The sequence below is a fragment of the Gavia stellata genome, chromosome 1 (genome assembly GCF_030936135.1).
Source record: "Gavia stellata isolate bGavSte3 chromosome 1, bGavSte3.hap2, whole genome shotgun sequence".
In the NCBI taxonomy this organism is placed as follows: domain Eukaryota; kingdom Metazoa; phylum Chordata; class Aves; order Gaviiformes; family Gaviidae; genus Gavia; species Gavia stellata.
In genome coordinates this window covers 80,956,581-80,980,992 of record NC_082594.1, presented here as the reverse complement: position 1 = coordinate 80,980,992, position 24,412 = coordinate 80,956,581, and the positions used below count along the sequence as shown (strand labels likewise).

At 42.7% G+C, this 24,412-nt stretch overlaps 1 protein-coding gene across 2 annotated transcripts in view; it reads right to left on the bottom strand.

Moving 5' to 3' along the window:
- SHROOM2 (shroom family member 2) overlaps positions 1–17,562 on the bottom strand; it is a 125,982-nt gene extending 108,420 nt beyond the window's left edge. For both annotated transcript variants that reach the window (XM_059823601.1, XM_059823608.1), the window contains exon 1: positions 17,344–17,562. In XM_059823601.1, coding sequence (XP_059679584.1) covers positions 17,344–17,562 — 219 coding nt within the window. The remainder of the gene's footprint in view (positions 1–17,343) is intronic.
- Positions 17,563–24,412: the final 6,850 nt, after the last annotated feature.

Sequence of the window (24,412 nt, the reverse complement as noted above, 5' to 3'; positions counted from 1 at the left end):
CTACTTGCAGTATCTTAGTTGAACTGTCTGCCAACATGCCTCAAGGAGTAAGATGAAGCTGCTCTATGGGTGAAAAAAGCTGGTGGCAATTCAACCTATACAAGCTCATTCTTACACACGCTGTTCTATTGTCTTCAATATGCAACAAGTATTTCCAATTTTTTCCAAGGAAAACAAGCAGGTAAGTCAGTAACAATGGCATAGGAAAAATCCTGTGGCTGACAGAGATTTTTCACACAAAGAGAGATTTCGTTTGGCTCAACCAAAAGTCAGCATCTTTTTAGGCATCTGTTTTTCAAAGGGAATTTGTCATCCTTATTACATAGCTAATTTTCTAGGATCTGGAAATAATCTGAACTCAAAAGCAGAAATGAAATGCCTGACAGATATGAACAAGTGGATGTGCACCAACAGTATTTCACAAAACTATAGGCCTCTGCTGACGTAGGGAGTATCTTGGAAGAAATAGTCACTGAGGTTTGGTATACCTTAGCATCAAAGAACTTTTAACATGTTCCTACTGAGTGTACAGCACATCATCTTTTGTCTTCATTAAAAACAGGTTATGATTCAGATATATTTACTCATCATTAGGGACAGTGCGCCAAACTCTGTAAGAAGGAGTTAAAACCACTGTACAAGTAATGAGAAAACTAAGGAATCCAAATCAAGATATAAATAAAAATATTTAGGATTGAAAATGAAATTTAAGGAGCTTATTTTCACTGCTAGGATGGGCCCCTTGAAAAGAGAATGGGCAGATTTAAGAATTTTCTACACCTCAGGAAAAATCCGACGAAGAAAGCTTTCCCTCCAAACACTAACATGACACTAAACATAAGGTTAAGAATCACTGACAAGAGCAGGAAATAATACAAAATACAGAAACATTATGTAGAGATATGACATTAAGTAGAATCATTTAATTATAACTTGTGTCTAAGTAATCTCAGGGATTTTTCCAGAACTACAGAAGAAATTGTTGTCCTTTAAAAAAGAAAACAGGGATAAAATATAAGGAATGACTGAAGAAATTAAACCCACTTTCCACTCTAATCTCAAAAGTCACCTGGAGTTTAACTGATAAATGAAAATACTGTACTATTTCAGAGTAAGATCTGATCTCATATCTTATATAAACAATCTTATTATGATGGAAAAACAGGGATTCAAAGCTGTGTTTAACTACCAACAAAGCCACATATTTTCATTTGAGTATCCTACAAACACAACGCAATACCAAACAAAACCCATTTCTTCCTGTACTTAACCTGAATGGTATCGGTCAAAAGTTTTACTGTTCAGTTCCTCTGTGACTAATGAATGGCTTTATAGATTACAGATCTTACTATTTGCTAGCATTTACTCTGCCATCATATAACTCAAAGCTTTTTGGTTTGGAATCCCAATGTCTATTTTTGTTTCTTCAGAAACTGAATACCTGTGAATGGACAAAACACTAAAAGGGTCTATCAGTCTACAGTCCAACTTTATTTCTGATCTGCTTTCCTCCAGGTACATTGATACTGAGCCCAATAACTTGTTTTACATTAAGAAAGTATCTTTCAAAAAAAAAAACAACTCCACCAAACAACAGAAAACATTAAGCAATCTGCCTTGGGACTTTGCTTTTAAGGTTAGAAACTATTACTATTATTTCAAAGATGGCAAGTCTTCACATTTGTTAGATTAAAAATCTATTAAATTTTGGTCTGTGTTTCAATTTCCTTGAGTAAAATACATTTTGTCAGTTTTTAAGTAACTGTTATGCTGCTTTCCAGCGCCTCACTCAATTTTCAACATCCTCTTAATGAACTGGAAGCCTGTGTCAACTGTCCATGCACCAAATAAAAAAACACCTACTTATGGTGGCTGCACGCTTGTTTGTAACACCCAAGACCACACTCTCCCTTTTTTGTGATGGCACTGCATCTTAAACTTCACATAGTTGTCTATTAAAAAAAACTTAGGCTCTTCTTGCCTTCTAAGACAGTCCCCATCCCATGTGCACAACTTGCACTGCGTTACAACAAGTGCTTTAACAGAGATACAGTTTATGGGGGGGGGGGGGGGGGGGGGGGATTTTGCAGTGCTTTGAGATTGAGGTCCAGCATTCAGTAACTGAAGCTTATGAACTTCGAGATTTAATTTTAATTACATAACCCTGAAACCCTTGAAGAAACTAGTATTCACCAACAGAATTTTGGCCAGTTGAGGAAATGGATCTGTGAACATAAATCGGATGAGAACAAAATGCATTTGAAACCATCACTTTAAAAACAACAAAAAAACCCCCAAAAAACACACCCCCCCCCCAAATTAAAAGAAACACCCACACAACACCCCCCCAGAAAAGAACAACAAAAAACCCCAAAAAAACCAAACAAAAAAACCCCAAAACCCCTCAAAAACCTCAAAACCAAAACACTGGAATGTGCTGGAGGTCATAAGGTGTTCCTGCTTTCCTTCCAAAACTGCAAGCTTTGAATAATACGTGCTCAAGAATGGAAAACCCCTTTTCTGTCAGTGTACATTAAAATTAGTTCTGCTTTTTAAAATGTATAACTGCTACATCATTCTCCTTCTGGCTCAACTCACAGCCTAATCGGAAAGGGAAATAACTCTCAGAATATCCCAAAAAGGACACACATTCTTCTGGTGCTTTGCTACAATTTCATCATCACCTGGACAACTATCATCGAACACTACAAAACATCCACTAACCTCACTAGACACTCTTCTCTTCAAAACTAAAGCTAGGTGAGACATCTTAGCTGCATGAGTCACAGAGGTAGAGAAAAACAATGTGCTCTGTGGCATACCAATACTCAGGATACTTTTCCAGATCACAGCCTGTCATATGTACTCTGGCTGTGAATTAAAAAAGCAGACTGATGAATTTCAAATACAACTAGAAAAAAAATAAAAATAACCGTTCTTCCTCTGAGTTCTCGATGACTCTTCATTGTATCATAAATTTCAATACAAACAGATGCAGACATCTTTTTCTTGCTCTTATTTCCATGTTTACACCTTTCTAATAAAGTAGTACCTAAGCCATGGTTTGACAAAAACAATCTTAAGTCTTACTTTAAGACCCATTTCAGTAATTAACCACAGATGGTATTAGCCACTTCACTAACTGAAGTTGTTCAATGCTTCTCATGGTGAGATCGTATTTTCTTTCAGTGGTTGAAATTGCCATACTTTAATTAGTTAGGCAGAAACTTTCCATTGTGTGCGTTGGCCTCAAACCTTCAGTTTTCTTAAAGTGAAATGGTTCATCCAGTTCCAAGAAACAAATGAAGAAGTAAAATGAAGAAATAAATGCTTACATTAAAAAGCAAAACTGACGACTTAATTTGAAATACTCTAGTAAGCCCTGCTTCAGTAAAAGAGTGTATCTCACAGCATGCAGGATGCGCACATGGTTGTCTACGTGCATGTATGCCTTATGTTGCTTGAGTTAAACACCTTTGAAAGTGTCCAACTATTAAAAGTGTCAACCACCTGCAAGCCCTGTGAGGAGATCCTCCATGCTAAACATTTTGTAGTCTTAGAGCTTTGAGCAGAGAAGTGCCAAGGAAAAAGGAGGCTATATAAGTCAAACTGCCTGTGGCTGAAAAACGCAAAACAACATTCGTAGCTAGGGATAGAAATAGCAGAGTGACAGAAACTGGTAAAGACAGAAGATTTTGCCTGTTGAATTGAGTCCAGAACCACTCAAGCAAGGAGAACAATAAGGACTAAAGACTTCTAGGTAAGAAAGAGGTAAAACTGGAACAGGTTTAAAGGAAATTCAGAAAAGGCTGGGACCAAGAACTGCAAAGAAGAGGCAACTACAACACGCTCCCTTCAGAAGCTGGAAACTGAGTTCTTGAATCTGACACACCTTTGGCAGCAGAGAAACCTAAACCTGGTGGGCAAGGTACCCCGGTCCCCTCCTAGTGTTGACCCCCACAGGAAACAACCACCTACTATTTCTCCCGTTAGTTTAGAAAATTGTAGTTGACAAAATTACATGGACAGCACTAGGATGCTACACTTCTTTTGTCTTCTCTAAAAAAATAAGTAAAAGCAACTAAACACAAAAACTATTACAAGAATATTAAAATTACAGAGCAAATCACACTGTAGAATGACTTAAGAGTTCTGTTAATTCTGTTAACTAATTAAGGGTTATATATACAACCCTAGCCCACACTCCTCACAAGCACACGTGATAACATGCCAAATTTCATGGCCAAACAGCACACTTTCTCCTTCCTCTCATCAATTCACCGCAAATGAGAATTACCATCCAGTGCCTAAAGACTTATTGGTTTTGGGGCGGGGGGGGGGGGGGGGGGGGGGAGGGGGGGGCTGATTTTCAGGACACTGACTGCACCTGTGTTTTAGATGGCAGAAGCCAGTCTTATAAACACAAACACATCCATGAAGAATTTTCCTTGAAATCTTTTGTAACATCTAGATGCAGCTCTCCAGTGACCAAGAAGTAGTTAAATTAGCCCTGGAACTACTACAAAAAAGTTAAACAAATCAGAAATCTAAAAGCAAGCTTTTCAGTCCAAAGTTCAAAAACATTTTTAAAAATTAATAATCCTTAGCAATATGTTATTAAAAGGTATACAACCTATTTTTTATTTCATATCAAAACAAGCTGCACAAAAAAGTGGTCACAGAAACTTCTCTAGAAGTCAAAGAGAAGAAAAGTTGGCCATAACAAACTGCAGACAGCATCAATGAACTATCCCAGGAAATGCCAAGCTTTCAGGCAAAGAGGTACCCACAACAGATGCAAACCTAGTTATAATGTCTCATGACTTAATTTAGTGTTGATTTAGTGAACATGCTCTCCTATTTTTCATAGGTGAAGTATTTTTTGGTAGCAAAAAATTAAAACAAGCAAAAACATTTTCTTTTTACTCAGTTCTTAATTACAGTTAATGTACATTTTGTCCTCAGAAGAGGGCTAGATGCATTTTTTTGAAACTACAGGATGAGGAAAGAGTACAGGTCTGGATTCAGACTGCTCATTAATGAAAATTCAAGGTCGTAAATGCTTATCTCCTGTTTTCTAAAATTACTTCCAAACTTCAAATTAATTTTCACTGCAAGTCAGCTGGACTGCTGTCTGTAAGTCACTGCGGGGCGTGTGACTGTATACCACGAAGTTGCCACTCCCTGCTGCTCATCTCCACTCCCTCTAATCGGCTAATTAAATTGCTCATGCAACATAACCCCAGTCAGCTTGCAGCAAAATAAACTAGGTTGCTAAAGACCTACTGTTTGCAGCACTGGATTTAGGATGGAAAGTCTATGCTAGCCCAACACCTTTAGGTTGACATGTGGGATGACCGTACCAATCACTGATATAATATATTGGACCAAACAGTAGCCTCCAATAAGTGCTGGTGATGTGCAGATGAAGAAACTAAATTTTTAAGTTTGTCTGCAGTTAGAAGAAAACATGTACATGCTCCCTTCATTCTGCTGAAACTTGTATCCCATGTTATCACCTTAGACAATGACGATGAACCATAAATTCACCATCAGTCTTCTAGCCACTGATAGTATTTTTCTACCAAGGAGCTGTGAGTAGGTCAGTCATCAGAAATTGAAGGAAATTCAAATGGTCAGCAAGGACATGTGTTTTGGCTACAAAATATATTTCCTTATGAAGCTTTATTGCTAAAAAAGTTCCAAATATCACATATGAAAGGTCAACCAGACATTTGAATCTAAGAAGTCCACATTACATTTTTTTTCCTCCCACTCAGGTGCCAACAACTTGTCTCCCTCCATTCATCTCTTCTACTTTTCCGAGGCACGGAGAGCATCTGTGCATTTTGGGTATGTAGTGGTGTTTAATTTTGTGAAGACAGATCTAACTGTACACTTCAGTACATTACTTATGACAAACACTGGAGATAGAAAAGCACAAAGCATTGTTTTCTGTTGTGAAGAACAGAACTGCACAACTATAGCCTTTTAAGACAACTCTCTTTATGTACTCCTAGGGTTTCCATATATTTTGGTTCTGGGTTTTACTAGAAAGACCGTAAAGTCTTTGTCACTGTAATATTTCAGTGTCAGGTCTGTTTCCTGAGAAACAGATCTCTGCGAAGTCAGGAAATATTGTTACTCCTATTCAACACCAGAGACTAGACTGAGGCAAAGATGCCATACAACCCCACGCAGGCAAACAAGCACCCTGTGGCAGAAGAGGTAATGCACTTACTAGATCGCCCAATTTCCAATTCGCTAACATTTCCAGTTCCTTGCTTCTCACAGGGTTCTGTGTTGAAGCTTTGCAAACTCAGACTCATCCCTGGCTTCATGGAACGAAACCACCACCAAAGTGCCTCTGCACCTTCACATTTTAATCACCTACACCTTTGACATAAAAAATATCGTAGCCATGACCTGTTAAGATGACAACTTCCTTAATCAGCCAGAAGAAATTCAGTTGAGCAACAAAAGACTTACCTTACAGCCCTCCCTAACATCAGATTGAGCAATCACAGAAACTCCTCAAGTCTCCAAGGTGTCAGGAAAGGTGCAGCCCTCCCCCCTGCTCTCGATAGCAATCTCCTCCAGCAGTCAGGAAAAACATCAAGTTCCCAGAAGTGAAAGACTGTAGAAATAAAATTTATTTTGCTACTAAATCACTGTAGTTTAAATTTTAGAAACAGGGGAGCAAATTGTTGAGTTTTACCTTCTACAAAACAGGGGGAAGGAAAAAGAATAGGAAATAGAAAAGTTCTTGCACGTACTAAGAATACATAGTCTAAAAGGGGAAAAAAGTTTACCTCACAGCTTTAAAGTTCTGCCCTACCACTTTTTAGAAATAAAGGCACCTTATCAAAATAGTCATGTAAGAAACAGACTACAAATTGTTTATAAAAGCTAATTTGGAAGGTGTTAATTTCTCTTAAATCTTGACTTAACTATTAATTATATTTAACAGATACATAAAGCTTCACGTTTTCCCTGTTATCATCTTAACATTCTTTCCGTATATAAACACCCAACAAAACACTACCTTATGCCAACACAGTACGTTTCCATATTTCATTTAAATGAATGACTGTGAAAGGGATGCTTTGCTATTCCATTTAAAAAAAAAAACTGCAAATGTCTAATGAAAATCTAATGTCCTCCTTTCTTCTGGATCAGGAAAATATGTATTTGTAAAGGAAAGAAAGCAATTTGCAATACCGTAATGATTCCATTATCCACAATCCAAATACTCAGCAGGAGTTGGAGAATTTGTTGTATCAGATACCCGCCAGCTAGACACCCACAAACTCATTTTTGCATCTAATTTGTTTAAGAAAATTAACACAGTGATGACTAACTGATACTGTGTAGGAAGTGTTTCGCTTCCTTTACCATGAAATCATGTTTCTATGATACTATCCTAAAAGATTACAGTATTTTACTGAAAAATACACAGCTCCCAAATAAAGTATTGTTACCCCCCAACAGTATTCACTGAACCAAATCAGAGGTTTATTTCCTAAAGAATGCTGAATAGTTTGTATGTTTTTGGGAAACTGGGAGATACTGCTTTGTTTCATAGTTTATGTTGGAAGCTTTCAAAGCAAGTGTATAACAAAGTATGTTTTATCTCAAGAGACAAAAATCCAAAATAATCTTGTTTTATAGCTTTGTGAAGGAATTTTGAGAACAATCGTCTATTTTACTGAAGAGGAAAAGTACTTAAGCGGCAATTTTAAGTACAGCAGTAGGTACCTGTGCTTCACTTTTGACCAAATTTATTGTGCTCTTATGCTCCCCGTTGACAGATCTCTCCCTGCTTCAGCTATTCAGGCTTGACTGCAAGTCCATTACAGAGACAATGTAATAGAAGGACTGACAACAAAGAACTTATTACTCTAAAATTGAAGAGTCCGGCCATTTTAAAAGGCTCTGGATTTTGCTTCAAGTAAGTTTTCCTAACACTTGGTTCTTTTTCTATTTAAAAGAAAAAGCACAACTTAGAATGAAGTTAATGCATTTCCACTGAAAAAAGCTCTGAATTAATTTCATTAGGTTATGCTACAGTTTCAACAAAACTGAACTCAATTCAACTTCACACATCAGCAGAAACATTCTAAGAATCTCTGCCAAACTGCTCAGAGATAACTGCCTCTCTGCTATTATCAGAACATTAAATAACCTGTTGTTGTAGATGACAAAAACACACAGCAAAGGACTAGACTACTGTGAGTACAGAAATAGTCTAGATCTCAGAAACAAGGCTGACAGAACCGCCAAGAGCCTGCAGCAAAGAAAGCATCAGATAAGGCCACCTACATCCACAGTAACGAGAGGACTCTTGATCATGATCCATCTTCCTTCTAAAAGGTCATTCAGCTAGAAAAATGACTGCAGGAATGGATGAAATTGCACTGTTACTAGCTATCCAAAAGGATACAGCCTCTCAAGCACCACAGCAGTTCCCCATATATTCCCTATTTCCAACTTCCAGTCACTGAGACTATTTTTAGCCCTTTGTACCACCCTTGAACAACAGGCCATTCTACATCCTTCAAAAACCTCTTGACTAAGTACGATTCTTTAGAAACTCCGTATCTAAGAAACACAACAACATATTTCCTAATCCATGTATCAGAGTTGATGGATGTGGGTAAGCGGAACAATTTAAATATGACAAAGAATCTAATCATTTAGAAGTGGAGAGAGAGATTTAAAGGGGGACAGAGCAGGGCTGGTGGCAGAGGGGAAGGCTTCCTTTCTATAAGGGGTGAGGCAGGAGAAGTATAGGGACACAGGATGTGAAGCCTTCCCCTTAGGGCCAATGCTACTGTGCCTTTGCCTAAACAGTTTAAAGCTTTCAGCTGATTTTGCCGTTTCATCGGGGTTCAAAAGAATTTTGAAATACCACCTCTTTTGTGTCATCAAACACTCTATTCCGTCTGTTTCTGCTTCAAGAGCCAACCCAAAAACTGTGTACTCGACAAAAACTATTTAGTTTTTCAAAGCAGCAATTTGCTGCATTTCCAACATTTACCAAACAGTCAGCTCTTTCTGCCTTAGGGAGTTCAGCACTCCACAATGACCCTCAGATACATGCAAAGGCCACTAAAAAGATCCCCCAATAACTTGTTATGTTGCAGAAGCCATTCTCTTATCTTTGCAACCCGACCTGTGCTTACCAAGAATGCTCTGAATTAAATAGAGACTGAATACTGATACTGTATTAACTTACAGGGAGGGGAAGGAAGTTCTAACTTCACAAATGTCATTGTCCGGGGTAGGTTACAACTCTCCCCTGATAAGCTCAATAAATCAAACTGAAAAGCGATGTTCTTGTGATGTTTAGAAAGAAAGCACAATCAGAGAAATAAAGAATTTTCCAACAGTTTGGGGTACAGCCACACACATTGTGCATATGCAGACAATAATCTTGCTTGAGTATGTTTCATCTTACTGCTGCTACCTACATAGGCATCCAGGTACGTATCGAGGAAGCACAGGTTTCCTCAGCTTCTCACACAGCTGACAGCAAATGGTAGGCACCTTCAGAAAGCAATTCAGAGCACTTTAGTCTAATTTAAACACGACAAATAACTTTCTAAAAATATCTACTTCTATTAAACATCTACCTTAAGTCTGGGTGAAGACCACCAAAAGTCTGCTGCTTGGCAAAACATATGTAAGGGATACAAACACATTCTATAAGTACATTAAGCTGAATTTAAAAACTGGTTACAGTTCAAAACTTTGTAGATGTTTCCTATCACTGAATGAATGTATTTCAACAAAACACATTCAGTGACCCATTCTATAAATCTTAAATTCTGTCTTGCTCGGATTTGACCATATCTGTGAAGTTACAACTACTAAAAACCCACCACCAGAGTAGCAATACTATTCTTGGGGGGCTGGGTGAGGGGGGTGGAATAGCACAGCATACCTGCTGCATAACCTGTAAGTAACTGAAACTATTGTGCTATGTGGAATTAGAAAGCTTCCAAATTTGTTTCTTATCTTAAAGATAAGCCAAAAAAATCCACCAAAAACCACAAAACCAAAACCCAGAAAGACTTTCATAAGTTTTACAGGAAGGCATCAATATTTTTATTTGGAGATACATATATATTTAAAAAATATTTCAATTGACCTTATATCAAATAGGCTCAAAACACAGACAACAGAAAGCAAGTTTGTGTAGATTAAATGGATGAAGTCTTAAAATAACTGCGACAATTTTTGCTTTACCTCTCCGGGAAACTCTTCGTGTACTGTATCACTTAAATATACAGCAAGTAAAAAAAAATCTGCTTAATGGCTGGGACCTATCTCAAACTTCTGTAATAAAGTGACCCACAGAACTAGATCCATATAGACATTAGGTATTCCCTATATAGGTTACAAATACATAAGATGACTAAACACAAATGGTTTTCTACAAGAAAAAAAAAGCTGATGCATGTGATGTAATATTGGCCTGGTTACTACTAAACAGTTGTTTTATCTAATCTATTCATGACTAGGTTTCATTTCCCATTTACCTTGTTCTTTCCATACTCTCATACTTTAAATATTCATTAAGCAAGAGAACACACAATGAAACAAGTTCTACAGGAAAAAATATATACAGTTCACTGAGTAAAGCATCTGTAGCATATGCATGAACACCACACAAGCCCACATTGTTTTTTCCTCTTAAAAAACCCCAAACAAACAAAACCACAAGCATGATGGATAAGTAGGTAATAAATGGCATTACTGGCAATCCTCTGACAACAGCAAGCAATAACTAGAGGTCTCCTGCTGGTCTTTTATTTTTATGCTAATGCCTTTGGTAGCATCCAAAATTCATACTGAAAAGTAGCAACAGACACTAACAACAAAAGTAGTTTAAATTGTCCTTTAAATAGACCAAATTAATAAACATTCAAATAGGCAATCCTGCTGTCTAACTCCTATTGCAGTAACTGTTCCCACAAACCCCACCAATTCCTCTGCCAGACTCCACAGACATGAATGTTTTTGTTTGTATTTTGTTTTAAACTAAAAAATTACGATAGATTTGACTGTTTTTGCCTAAGTAGATCTCTGGGAGGTCATTTTCACCTGTCAAATTAAATCAGTATTTTTGAATCTGATACTACCATTGATGCTGCTTCAGGAGTACTGCATCCAGTTCTGGGCTCCCCCATCCAAGAAAGACAGGGAGCTGCTGAAGAGGGTACAGCAAAGGGCTACAAAGACGATTAGGGGACTGGAACATCCTTCTTACGAGGAAAGGCTGCGGGACTTGGGTCTTTTTAGTCTGGAGAAGAGAAGACTGAGGGGGGATCTTATCAATGCTTATAAATACTTAAGGGGTGGGTGCCAGGAACATGGGGCCAGTCTTTTTTCAGTGGTGCCCAGTGACACGACGAGAGGTAACGGGCACAAACATGACCATAGGAAGTTCCATCTAAACATGAGGAGGAACTTCCTTACTTTGAGGGTGGCAGAGCACTGGAACAAGCTGCCCAGAGAGGTTGTGGAGTCTCCTTCTCTGGAGCTATTCAAAACTCACCTGTGTGAAGGGGGAAATGCAGAGGAGAGAAAAAACAAGAAATTTGGAAGCAACCAGTATTTCCAAAAGTTAAAAGCTTGCTTGTTGTGAGGAAGTATCTTAGTTCTGGCTTTAACCACAGCATTCCAACTCCTTCTCAGGAGGATTTTTGTCCTCAAACGTAGTGTGAAATGCACAAAGGAAAACTGCAGTTTCAGGACTGCAAGCGCACACGCAGTTTCTTAAATCACACTCTCACAGTTGACTTCTAAGCATGTAACTCAACTGACTTGAAACTTCTCAAGTCACACGCCTTTTAATCCATCCTCTCATTTCAAGTCCCTACACAGTTTGCAGATTACTTGCAGCTATATCCAAGATAGCTTTAAAATGCAATTTCCAATACTGGTGGCATGTCAACTGTTAATGCTCTTGCCCAAAAAGTCCTCTCTTAAGCTTCAGACTTCCACAGCCAGACCATTTACACCACATACGCATGTGGTGGGTTCCATTCTGCCAGTAAATTAACAGTCATAATAAAGAGCTCATTCAACAGCCATTGAAGTGCTAAAATTGAGAGCATTCCCTTCATCAATCAGCTTACCAAAGTAAAAAGCAATAATATCTTCTTGCATCAAAGCAAACCAATTCCTTTCTTCCAATAATCAGGACCTGGGATCCAGCAACCAGACACAAAGGTAAACACCACTCAAAACAGTTTCTATAGCACTGGAAAAAACAACTTTAAACATATTTGACAGGGAAATAAGATAAATAGCTACATGATACTATTTTAATCCTAAACCATTCCTTCTAATATATAAACATTTCCTAAAATTTCTCAACTATCAAATGTAACAGCACAAAGAAAATGTCCAACTCAGACCAATCTTTCCCAAACAATAAACCCCTCTTATAAGTTACAAAGTTGAATAAAGGTTTCAAAAGAAATATTGAATGTGATTTGACACATGGTTAAGATACATGTTCAAATTATGGCCTATACCGCTCAGTAATTTTGCTTGTTGTTTTTGGTGACCAAGAGAATATGGATAGAAAACAAAATAGAATGAATACTCCTTCATGTATTACATTTCTAGAACTGAAGACAGCGAATGAAATTTGTCAAGGCTACGGAGACCTAGATTAGAACTCCCTTTCTACAGTACAATGGCTCCTAATAACTTATAAATCAGCTGTTTACACAAATGACTGCATTTACATTGATGTGGTCAGTAACTTCCCAAGATTACCACTAAATTATGGTTTTCTGGACATCAAGCTTCACTGCCAAGTTTAAGAATTGTTAATGTCTACGAGCAATGCAGCTCACCTCAAACACCTAACTTGAGGGAGGTAACTGGTATTTATGTTTGAAAATGTCTTTTTTTGATTCATTCATATACAGCACATATACAGCTTTTTTTTTCCTCTCTAAATATTGTTGCAGCATAGCAATGCAAGTAATTGCTTTTAGTTAATTGTTTAAGGTCAAAGGATAAAGAATTACATAAATGAAAACAGTAATCACTTCACTTACTACTGAAATAATAAATTGATACAAGTCACATAGAGAAGTCCTGCAGCCAATTAATAGAGAAGCATTCCTTTACACAATTTAAATAATAATTAGGTTAAACAAATTACAATTCACATCTAACCATAGACAGGAGCACACTAGAAAAGTGCAATGGAATAAAGAGAAATAAACAAAGGTTCGGAGTCTGTCTGATACTGCTTCTTCTCGAAAGACAGCACCTCCAGCTGGGGCACAAATTCAGGAGACAAGAACTCTATCTACTAAATCAGCAACACAACTTCTTGCAACAGTCCAGGTTTCACTTGGAAATCTTGCTGAAATACCAGCCAAGCCCAGCCTTGATTAGCCTGCAATGAGATCATAGCTTAAGGAGGTATGGCTGTAGGCTCTTATAAAGCTGATACTAAAGAGGAATTTTTTTACATGATATATCAATCTTTCTTGAAATGTATAAACTGTAATGTTTTCATATTTATTAATGTTATTACATTAATAATAAGGATAACATTGACTGCAGAACAACTTCAGAGTTCCTAACGATATTCTTAGTACAGAAGTGAAATGACTTTCTATCCATCACCCACCATCAATGCTGTGACTGACACTATAAGTTGTGCATCTCAGATAAGTCGTTTTAAAGTACAAGTAATCAAGATAATGCTGCTATGGGAGATTTTCACACGATTCACACTTAAGTATCTTGACACTTCATTTTTAGCATTTCCAGTAAGGTCTTCCTCTTCAGCCTTTACTTTGTTTCTTTATAAAGAGGAAAAAATTAATTAGAAGGCTCACAAGCCTCACTAAGTCCTCAAAGTTGTCATTTCACCTTCTGTTGAAATACACATGTTGCTATAAAAAGCAAGTCCTTTCTTTCAAGATGTCAAATTAGGCAAGAACAAGCTGCCTTTGGGCAATTTTTTTGGAATGTTATCATACACACATGCAGAGATCAGGTAAAAGGTAAAGTATTTTTTTTAAAGGGACATTATAAAAATAATAGTAAGCAACACGATGACAATGCTAAAAGGCTTTTTTCTTAAACACCACTACTCGCACATGGGTGGGGCAAGTTTTAGAAGACCAGCTATGTTTAAAGATCGAGCAAGCTGTATCATGCACCATTTTTCTCTCTGCCTATTGCAGCAACAACAAAAAGGGCAAAGGGAATAAATAAATAAATAAATAAATAAATAAACAAAAAAGGCTTGCGCCTGACAGGTGAACTCGATATTCTACCCACCTGGTTCAGGACTATTCCTCCAAGTCTTATTTCAGTTACAGAAAGAAACACTATCATGAAACAGGGAAGCCTGCTCACCCCAAAAGGGCAGGGCCCACTACCGGGCACCAGCAGCGTGACTGCAGGCTGACCTCTCCCTGGACGAAGTGCTTTGCCTCCCAACATTCCAGCAGCTGAGCACGTGCTTATCCCCCTGTTGAGGCTGGACACATTTTCTCCTCTTTAGCATGCCTTCCCCTCCCTGACTATTGGTAGTTTGGTGGATCAAAGGACACTCTTGTTTTAATTGACTAGATTTCCAGCTAATAAATTCCCAAATAGTGTTTGCAGCTTTTCTTGCCCTGGATTCCCCCTATGATATCTCTTACAAAAAATTTCCCTATCAGCAAGTGAAATAGCCGCACAACCAGAGAAACTAACACCCATGAAATGTGCTACACAGAAAGTGCTGCAAAATTACCAACATACACTTGCTCACTATTTTTTCAATTACAGTATTTTCTGGTGCTATTTTTCAGACAGTTATGGTAGCTGTCTCATATATGCTAAGGAAAGCAAGAAATATTTACACCACAGACCTCCCAGCATTTACATAAAGGTGCAACTTTCTTCAAAGGCTAATCTTGCTTTCTAGACGGTAGTAAGCAACGAGACAGGCAGAGTTTTAGAAATCTCCCTTAAGTAGCTGCTATCTGAGACTCCATTCACACCTTGTCACATTCCTCTCCTTAAAAAGTGGCACTTGGCATCATCCATCCTCGCTTCCCAGGAGCAGCCCTGGACTAGAGTGAGCCAGAGCTCCATAACCAGCTCATACTTAAGCACAGTCTGAATCCACAAAACCACTTTTTCCACAGGTATCCTGAACAATTTGGTCCAGTGGGTTTTCTTGGATCCCCCACTGACCAGCCACCACCCTACCTGAGAAGGGATGGCACACACCACAGGGAGAGGAGAAGCACAGGTGAAGCAGCATCCCCTCTTCCGTGGCAGCCTGGCGATCCCCACGTGCACTCAGGAAGCAGACAACTGGAGTTCAGGGCTCTCTTCATCCAAGAAGAGACAAACTTTACATCTCCTGCTGCAAGGAGGGACTGTTTTAACCACACAGTACTAAATTATTCTCCCCAGTAGCTTTCTACCACTAGAATCTGTACAGAAAAAGCAAAACTCAACACCAAGATGGGTGAGACAAATCAAGAGGAAGATTTTGCAGCTAGAGTCCTAGGTACACAAGCTCCAGCCCCTGGTTTCAAAACCAGTTCTTTACATTTGCATCCAACAACTGCAAATGGAAATACACTCCAAAATCTTAGACCCAAGGATCCAGGTTGTCTCTTCTTCCTAGTTTAGCACAGATGGACCCAGATTTCTCTTCCACACAGCGGCACGGTTTCAGCAGGTATCAAGGCTGTGGTTCCACTTAATTATTCCTTTGCAACAGAAAGAGTTTACAAGGTTCCCATCCCCAGACACTTCTCTCCACATACCACAGCCACATCCTCATGCCACAAATACTTAAGCCTGTTACTTAATACCTAGGTAACATTATGAATAAGTATCACTGATCAGTCTTTAGATGTAGCACTTATTAGCTATTACCAGAAAGGTGGAATTATTTGATTTGGCACTTGATAGCTAGTACATACATAGTAAGTAGCTCTTTTCTCCTTTCCCTAAACGCTCCCAGGGTTGATATTCTGTAACTCAGGGTACTGGTAAGAGGCCAACAGATGCACAGTCATTTTTCAGCATATACATCTTCCGACACTGACTACTGTTTCTTGAAAAACAGCAGTAGGGAAGAGATCTAGGAAAAGGTGGTTTCAAAAGTCCTAACTTGGAAAGCCCACAATGCAGTTGTTTCAAGGGTGGGAGAAGGGAACCAACTGGACAACTCACAATGAAACCAACTGAAAAATAAGATTAGAAGAATTTCTGCTGTGGATAAAACAGGACTTGTTGACCTCTGACACTCTCTGTGAACTTCTAAAATGGGAACAGGCAGAATCCACAGGACCTGTAGACAAAGCATACATATATTTCCTACATATCTTGAGCAAAATACGCTTTGCTAGCGAGGATTTTTTTTCCAACTACATATGGATCTATTTTAATGTGTTTTCACTGTGCAACAAGAAAGCTGTCTTAACAGCAAAGCCCAACAATCACTGGGGATGGGGGTTCTTAAGTCAAAACACATCCAGATGAAAAACATTTTCTAGAAAATATGATGTATTTCTTTAACTCATACTCAACACACTGAGATTAAAGCTGCGAGTATACAAGCACATACAAAAGAAGATACGAGGAAAAAAAAGCAACCAGAAAGTGCATGTACACCCGGGAGCCTCCCCCTCCCCCCGTCTTGGGAGCACGGATTTGGTCACTATCCACAAGACCTTTTGTTTAAAGAAGGAGGGAGATACAGAAGGTTACCCTAATTATTTTTCATTTGCAAGTGCAACATCAGCGGAGAAAACTCAGCCTCAGAGCCGGGAGTTTTGGCTTCCATACCCTTCCGTGCCCGAGGCCCGGAGGGAGGGAGGAAGGGCCCAGCACAGGGTCTCCGGCTGCGCGGGCAGCAGCGGGGTCCACCAGCCAGTTATCAGAGCCCGCAACAACTGCGCCGGGTTTTTACCGGGGAACAAGAGCGGCCAGCAGCAGCAGGTCGGAGCCGCGAGGCCGACGGCGCCCAACAACCTGTTGCCCTCAGACCCGCTCGGATGCGCCCCGTGCCGGGCGGCGGGTGCCCCAGCACCCACAGGCACCCGCTCCCCGGGCGCTAACGGCCGCCTTGGGGCCTCCGGAACGCCGCCGTCAGGGAGCCGGCCCGGCGGCACCTGCGCTGGGGCCGGCGGCACCGCCGCAGCCGCCCAGACCCGCCGTGCGCCCCGCGCTGAGGGCAGGCGGCGCGGCCGGGCCGGGCCCGCTGCCACCGCCGGGCTGTCACCGCCGCGGGCACGCCAACATGGAGCCGGCCGGACCCACCACCCGCGCCCGCCCGGCGCCTCTCACCTTGGTGATGATGAGGGGCTCCCCGTGCTCGCGTCCGCCCTTCAGGGTGAAGCCCCAGGGCGCCCCGCCGGTCAGCAGCACCTCCACCAGCCTGTAGCCCTCCGCTGCCCGCTGCTCCACCATTACCACCACCGGCCCCGGTTCCACCAGCACGGCGCCGAGCCGCGGGTCGCCGCCGGCCAGCCGCTCCCGCCCGCTCCGCAGCCCCACGTCCTCCATGGAGCCCCCGCGCCGCCAGCGGCGCCCGCCCTGGCCGGGGCTCGCCTGCCTCTGCCGGCCGCTCCCCGGTGCGCGCCAGCCGGCGGCAGCCCGCGGAGCCACCTACCCGCCCCGCACCGCCGTCCAGCCCGGCCCCATCGGCGGCGAGGGAGGGCTGCTCCCACCCCCTCCTCCTCCTCCTCCTCCTCCTCCTCCTCCGCGGTATTGTCTCACGCCGCGGCCAGAACCCGGCGGGGGGGCGGCTCCAACTTGTGGCAACTTGGCGGCGGGGCAAACGCCGCCGAGCAACGCGGGACGCCGGGAGGTGGGCGGCGGGGCGAGGTGCCCCCGCCTCCTTCCCTCTCGCCCCGAAAAGGCGGCGAAACCCGCTTTCCGCCGCGGGCTTCTGCAGCGGGGGAGCCGCTCGTCCCTCCCCGAAAGCGGGCAGCTCCGCAGCGCGATCTCCCCGGGCGAGGAAGAGGAGGGGGAGAAGAGAGCAGCCCTGGACCGGCCGCCAGACAATAGGCCGCGAGGGAGAGGGTCTGTGAGCCCCGAGTCACCCCGGGGCCGGGGCCGGGGCCGTGCCTGTGCCGCCCCGCCCCGCCACACGCAGGGGTAGCCGCGCCTCTCCTTCACCCCCCGTCTTCAAACAAAAGCGGCGAGCAGGTGGAGGGCAGCCGCGCCGCTCCAGCCCCACGGCAGCGGGGGGGGGGAAGGGGGCAGCCGGCGGCTGCGGCCTGCCCCCGGCCAGGAACGCCCCGCCCTCGCGGTGCCAGGCGGCGGGGGGCCGCGCCGCGCCGGCCGGGGAGGGGAGGGGAGAGGAGGGGAGGGGCGGCGCGGCGCGGCTCTTCCCGCCTGGGCGCGGTGTTTGGGAGGGCGAGGGTTAAGTGGTGGGGGCGACGGGGCGGGAGGAAGCCGGGCAACATGGAGGGCAGGTCAGGGGGCAGCGGCGGCGGGAGCCGAGGGAGGTGCTTGCTGCGGGCCCCTCCCGGCCGTTCCCCCCGCCCCGTACGGTCTCCACCACCTGTGGGGCGGGAGGGGCCCCAGCGTCTGCCGTGCCTGGCCCGCCCGCCTCGCTCTCCCTCTGAGACCCTCTAGCGGCAGCCGGGAGCGAGGCCGGGCCGGGCTGAGGTGAGGCGGCGCCCCGGCCCCGGCCCCGGCCCTGGGGGGGCTGCTCCGCCCGCCCCGGCGCTGGAGGCTTAATGGGCGGGAGGCTTCAGGGGTCAGAAACGCGGCCGGGCCGGGCCGGGCCAGGCTGCGCTTGGCGGCGGGGTGGAGCGGTGGTAAAGGCAGGTGAAGCCTACAGCAAAAAAAACCCAAATGGAAAACGATTTGGTGGCGCAGACAGTCCCAGACATTGGTTCGGCTGCATAAGTATCGTCAGAAAAGTTTGATGGAGAGGCACGAGGCAGGACTAGAAGTGCTGATCTTCAGGCAAATCTTATTTTATGGATGGGAAATAAATGCCGGGTTTGGGCTTGCCTGATAGCTTCACTGAGTTAGTGGTGGGGCTGGGAGTGAAATGCTTATTTCTTGAATCCCTTCATTCTCTCAGCTTAATTGCATCACTTCATAGGAGGTTTCATTGCTTAAATCAGGACCAGATTTGGCCTGCAGTACCTGAGTAGCAGCACACAATCCTCCTTTGCTTTTCACTACCAAGCAGGCGAAGTACTGCTAGATCTAAGACACAGCTAATCTGTATTTTAGTTTCTGAAAGACTAGTGAGCCTCAGGGTACTTCCACGTGTGCCAAATAGTCTCAGGGAGGTGCCTCTAACATGCAGTGGGATTTCAAAGTTTTGTATATATGTGATAGTTCACATATTTTGCTTCTGAAAGTGGCCATTATGCTTATGAAGTCTGATCCTCTGACTCCTGTTTCAGCTGATTTATTCCTCAGAAAACTCTCCTGCCTTGATCTAAAGGTCTCCTGCCTTGATCTAAAGGCAGCAGTTTGTTTCTATAATACTGTCAGCATTACCTACTGTACGTTTCTCTAATACCCACAGCAAACTTTGGTTTCAAGATTGAGAGCATCTGAGGTCATCAATCCCAGTAGCAGATTGGAGGACATACAGAAATAGCAGAAAAATATTTGTTGAGTATGATTGGTTTTCCCTCATGATTAAGGGACAGAACAAACCATCGAGGGGGAACCCAAATGGCACCAACTTACACATAGAATCATAGAATCATTTAGGTTGGAAAAGACCTTTAAGATCATCAAGTCCAACCGTTAACCTAACACTGCCAAGTCCACCACTAAACCATGTTCCTAAGTGCCACGTCTACATGTCTTTTGAATACCTCCAGGGATGGTGACTCAACCACCTTCCCTGGCAGCCTGTTCCAATGCCTGACGACCCTTTCAGTGAAGAAATTTTTCATAATATCTAATATAAACCTCCCCTGGCATAACTTGAGGCTGTTTCCTCTTATCCTATCACTTGTCACTTGGGAGAAGAGACCAACACCCACCTCTCTGCAACCTCCTTTCAGGTAGTTGCAGAGAGTGATAAGGTCTCCCTTGGGCGTCGTCTTCTCCAGACTGAACAACCCCAGTTCCCTCAGCCGCTCCTCATAAGGCTTGTGCTCCAGACCCCTCACCAGCTTCATCGCCCTTCTCTGGACACGCTCCAGCACCTCAATGTCTTTCTTGTAGTGAGGGGCCCAAAACTGTTGTGACCCAAGTGCAGGACCCGGCACTTGGCCTTGTTGAACCTCATACAATTGGCCTGGGCCCATCGATCCAGCCTGTCCAGATCCCTCTGCAGAGCCTTCCGACTCTCGAGCAGATCAACACTCCCACCCAACTTGGTGTCATCTGCAAACTTGCTGAGGGAGCACTCAATCCCCTTGTCCAGATCATTGATAAAGATATTAAACAAGACTGTCCCCAGTACCGAGCCCTGGGGAACACCACTTGTGACCAGCCACCAACTGGATTTCACTCCGTTCACCACAACCCTTTGGGCCCAGCCATCCAGCCAGTTGTTTTACTCAGCGAAGAGCATGCCCGTCCATCCAAGCCATGAGCAACCAGTTTCTCCAGGAGAATGCTGTGGGAAACGGTGTCAAAGGCTTTACTAAGAGGATCCTGCTAAATCCAAACCTTATACCCAAGCTATGTATTGCATCAAGTTATGTAAGGCCTCAAATGACTTGCAGATCCTCAGTCAGATTTCTTCTCTAACTCTTTTCTATAATATAGACAAGTGCTAATCATAAGACAATAATAAAAAGAAAAAAGCACAGGTAAAGGGAAATGGAAATAGTTTTCTCCAATCTGAGACAAAGTGTTCAGTTATGTTTGTGTAACACATATCAGGTTGTCTACGCAGCAATGTATACTCAATAACCTATAGCTGGAAGTTTTAAAGAGCTGCAGTATACAATTTTGTTGTTTGTAGCACGATAATAAAAGAAAGATCCAGAATAACAATTTGAACTTCAGTAGAAATGAAACGGAAATAAAATAGCTTACATCATTAATAAGAAGAGCAAATTGTGCATCCAAAAATGTCTTCTCTGCTTGTATCCCCTCTTTTTCAACTGCCAAGCATTCATTCGTCTTCATCTTGAGCTTGTTGTCCATAAGAAATTGAAGATTTACATTACTGTTCTGGCTTTTTGATTTGGTCTTATAAATCCAGTATTGAAGAATGATGAAGAAATCTGAGCACGGATTTTAAAACTGGCATATCTACAGCCAGGAACTGGTATCAATGTTAAGGAAGCCAAGTGAAAGCCATCAAACTCTGCTACTGTAATTACATCAGTGGAAGATGTGGACATGTAGCTCTCAGGAAGGCAGCTGCCTAAAGAAAGAATATCCGAAAGCTTTCACACTCCTGATTAAGAGAGACCCCAGTATAGAACAATTTTCTAGTTAATGCTTGCGTAACTGATGGTCTGACACAGTTGTCAAGCAGATCCTCAACCTATGGCTGACAGTTCAGAAATCAGACTTCTCTATTTTGAATGACACCTTTTTTTGCCTTTTCACCTTTAATGTTACCAACGGAAAACTAAGAGACCGCTATGTAAAGTTCCTCATACATGTAAGTTTGACAAACCAAAGCAAGACAGGAGTTCTCTTTTGTCATATCAGTAAAGTTTCTCTTCACATCTTTCATATCCTCCCTCTCTGTGGGATTTGAAACTTGTTCAGAACCCAGCTGGAGACTTGTACTCATGCTCTTCTTAAAATACTGTGATAATTTTATTACTTGAATTTCTGCAGCTTCTGCCAGCCTTCATAAGGTTTTGGATAGTCATAAAGAACAAAGGATTTAGTAAATGTATTCTAAAATATCACTTTTCTTTTGTGTGACAAAAACCCCAATGATTACTGTATTTGTCTAACAAAACTCTCAGTGACAAAACCCTCAGTTTTCTCCTGTACATCTGGTTTCACTTGTCAAATGTTGTCTGCGTATGCAAAAGTTAGCAGTACAAGGTAGAAGTGCAAGCTAAGATACATCAGAGTGCCATAAATGTGTCAAAGGAAGTAACAGACTTTTTCACACTGAGGACAGAGAATGATATATATCTGACCAATGCCAATGTGTCATAAGAGGTATTCCCTTCTGTAATAACATGTGCTGTTAATATTATCAAAGATCCTTTACAGTGATACACAAAAGTTACCCAAACACCTTCTCCTGCCATGCAAAAGGAGCTATCAAACTTTATTAAGGGATTGTTCCCGCAAATTCAGTTTGCGAGTCCCTGCCCTGTAACAACAAAAGCTTTCTGCAGTAAACCAGGCTCCTTCCACAGTACTTCTGGCTTCCTACCTTGGTACTTGAAGCTTAATTAACAATGTCAAGGGAAATTTTGTTCTACATAATTTACTCGGCCTTCATTCTTTCTGTTGCACAGATTGCATACCTGTTCCTTACTTAGTCACTGAGACTGCCAAAACTGTGAATAAATTCCTCTATGGCAGGATTTAACAGTATCAGGCACAGTATGCTGTTAAGGCACAGCCTGTTTCACCTTTGTGGCTGCACACCACGTATCTTTTCCTTAAGACACCCTGCATTGAATTGTGCAGGATACCTGCAGGGTGACCCTAGATTGGGGTGTTTTACTCTGCCTTGAGAGCATTCATTGTTCTGGACCTTGCAATCCCAGCTGGGCTTTTTTTTTCCCCAACAGCTAAGAAATTTGAAAGAAGTAGAGGCTTCTGACTCATAGTCACAGAATAAAGAACTGAGGTGAGTTAAACCTTTACAACTTCCCACGGTTTGTTACCACTCCTTTCCTGGAGGTAACCACCAAACATCACAGTTCGATGAAGAGACAAAGTGTTTCTGCCTCAGCCATTTGAAATAAAAAATAGATGCCTTGGGGCATGCATAGTTCATCGACAATTTAAGATGCTGTGCTATGAAATGGAGCAGCTGATCCATGGCACGTGTTCTGCTCTGTCAGCTCAGTTACAGGGGTTGCAACCTCTGGCAAAGAGGGAGAGCAGACTCATACACGTCCTCAGGGGCATTTGCTGAAATGACCTAGCTATTTGATAATTGTACCAACACAGTTTCTTCTATGTAATCAGCTGCCGTAGTTGCTGAAGAAATACTGTTTTAGCCACCAGCGGTGGAAGAAATGTTGATGATAGAAATGTATGTATAGTGTGATCTCTACAGTGAAGATAAAAGGAGTCAAAACCCCTTTTCTGAAGGCTAGAGTTTTGTGAGAATACTGTGAATCCAGTGAGAATACTGCCAGAATTCGGGGTGAAAATTAATTACAAGATATGAGTTATGGACTTGCATATCTTATTCCCAGAGAGCTCTCTATAGACCTCAGTTCCACTGGCAAAACAATCTGTTGAAAATCTATAGGGCATGCATGCATGTGTTGTACGTGGAGCAAAAGTTAATCCTACATAGTGTTTATGGCACTTTTAGCAAAACGAGTGAATCATAGAATCAGAGAATGGTTTGGGTTGGAATGAACCTTTAAAGATCATTTAGTCCAACCCCCCTGCCATGGCCAGGGACATCTTTCACTAGATCAAGTTGCTCAAAGCCCAGTCCAACCTGACCTTGAACACTTCCGATGGTGGGGCATCCAAAACTTCCCTGGGCAACCTGTTCCAGTGTCTCACCACCATTATTGTAAATAATTTTTTCCTTATGTCCAATCTGTATCTACCCTCTTTCAGTTTAAAACTGTTGCCCCTTGTCCTATCACTACAGGCCTTGGTAACAAGTCTCTTTCCATCCTTCTCATAAGTCCCCTTTCTACATCGAAAGGCCACAATAAGGTCTCCCCAGAGCCTTCTCTTCTCCCAGCTGAACAATCCCAACTCTCTCAGCCTTTCTTCAGAGGAGACCCCTCTCCCCTAGAGGGTTCCAGCCCTCTGATCACTTTTGTGGCCCTCCTCTGGACCCGCTCTAAGAGGTCCATGTCTTTCTTGTGCTTGAGGCCCCAGAACTGGATGCAGTATTCCAGGTGAGGTCTCACAAGAGTGGAGTAGATGGGGAGAATTGCCTCCTTCCACTTGCTGGCCACACTTCTTTTTATGCAGCCCAGGATACAATGGGCTTTCTGAGCTGCCAGCACACATTGCCGGCTCATGTCCAATTTTTCATCCACGAGTATCCCCAAGTCCTTCCCCGTGGGGCTGCTTTCAATCCATTCATCCCCCAGTCTGTATTGATAATTGGACATTGCCCTAACCCAGATGCAGAACATTCCAGTTGGCCTTGTTGAACTTCATGAGATTCACATGGGCCCACTCCTCAAGCCTGTCAAGGTCCCTCTGGATGTCATCCTTTCCCTCCAGCGAATCTACTACACTGCTCAGCTTGGAGTCATCTGCAACCTGGCTGAGGGTACACTTGATCCCACTG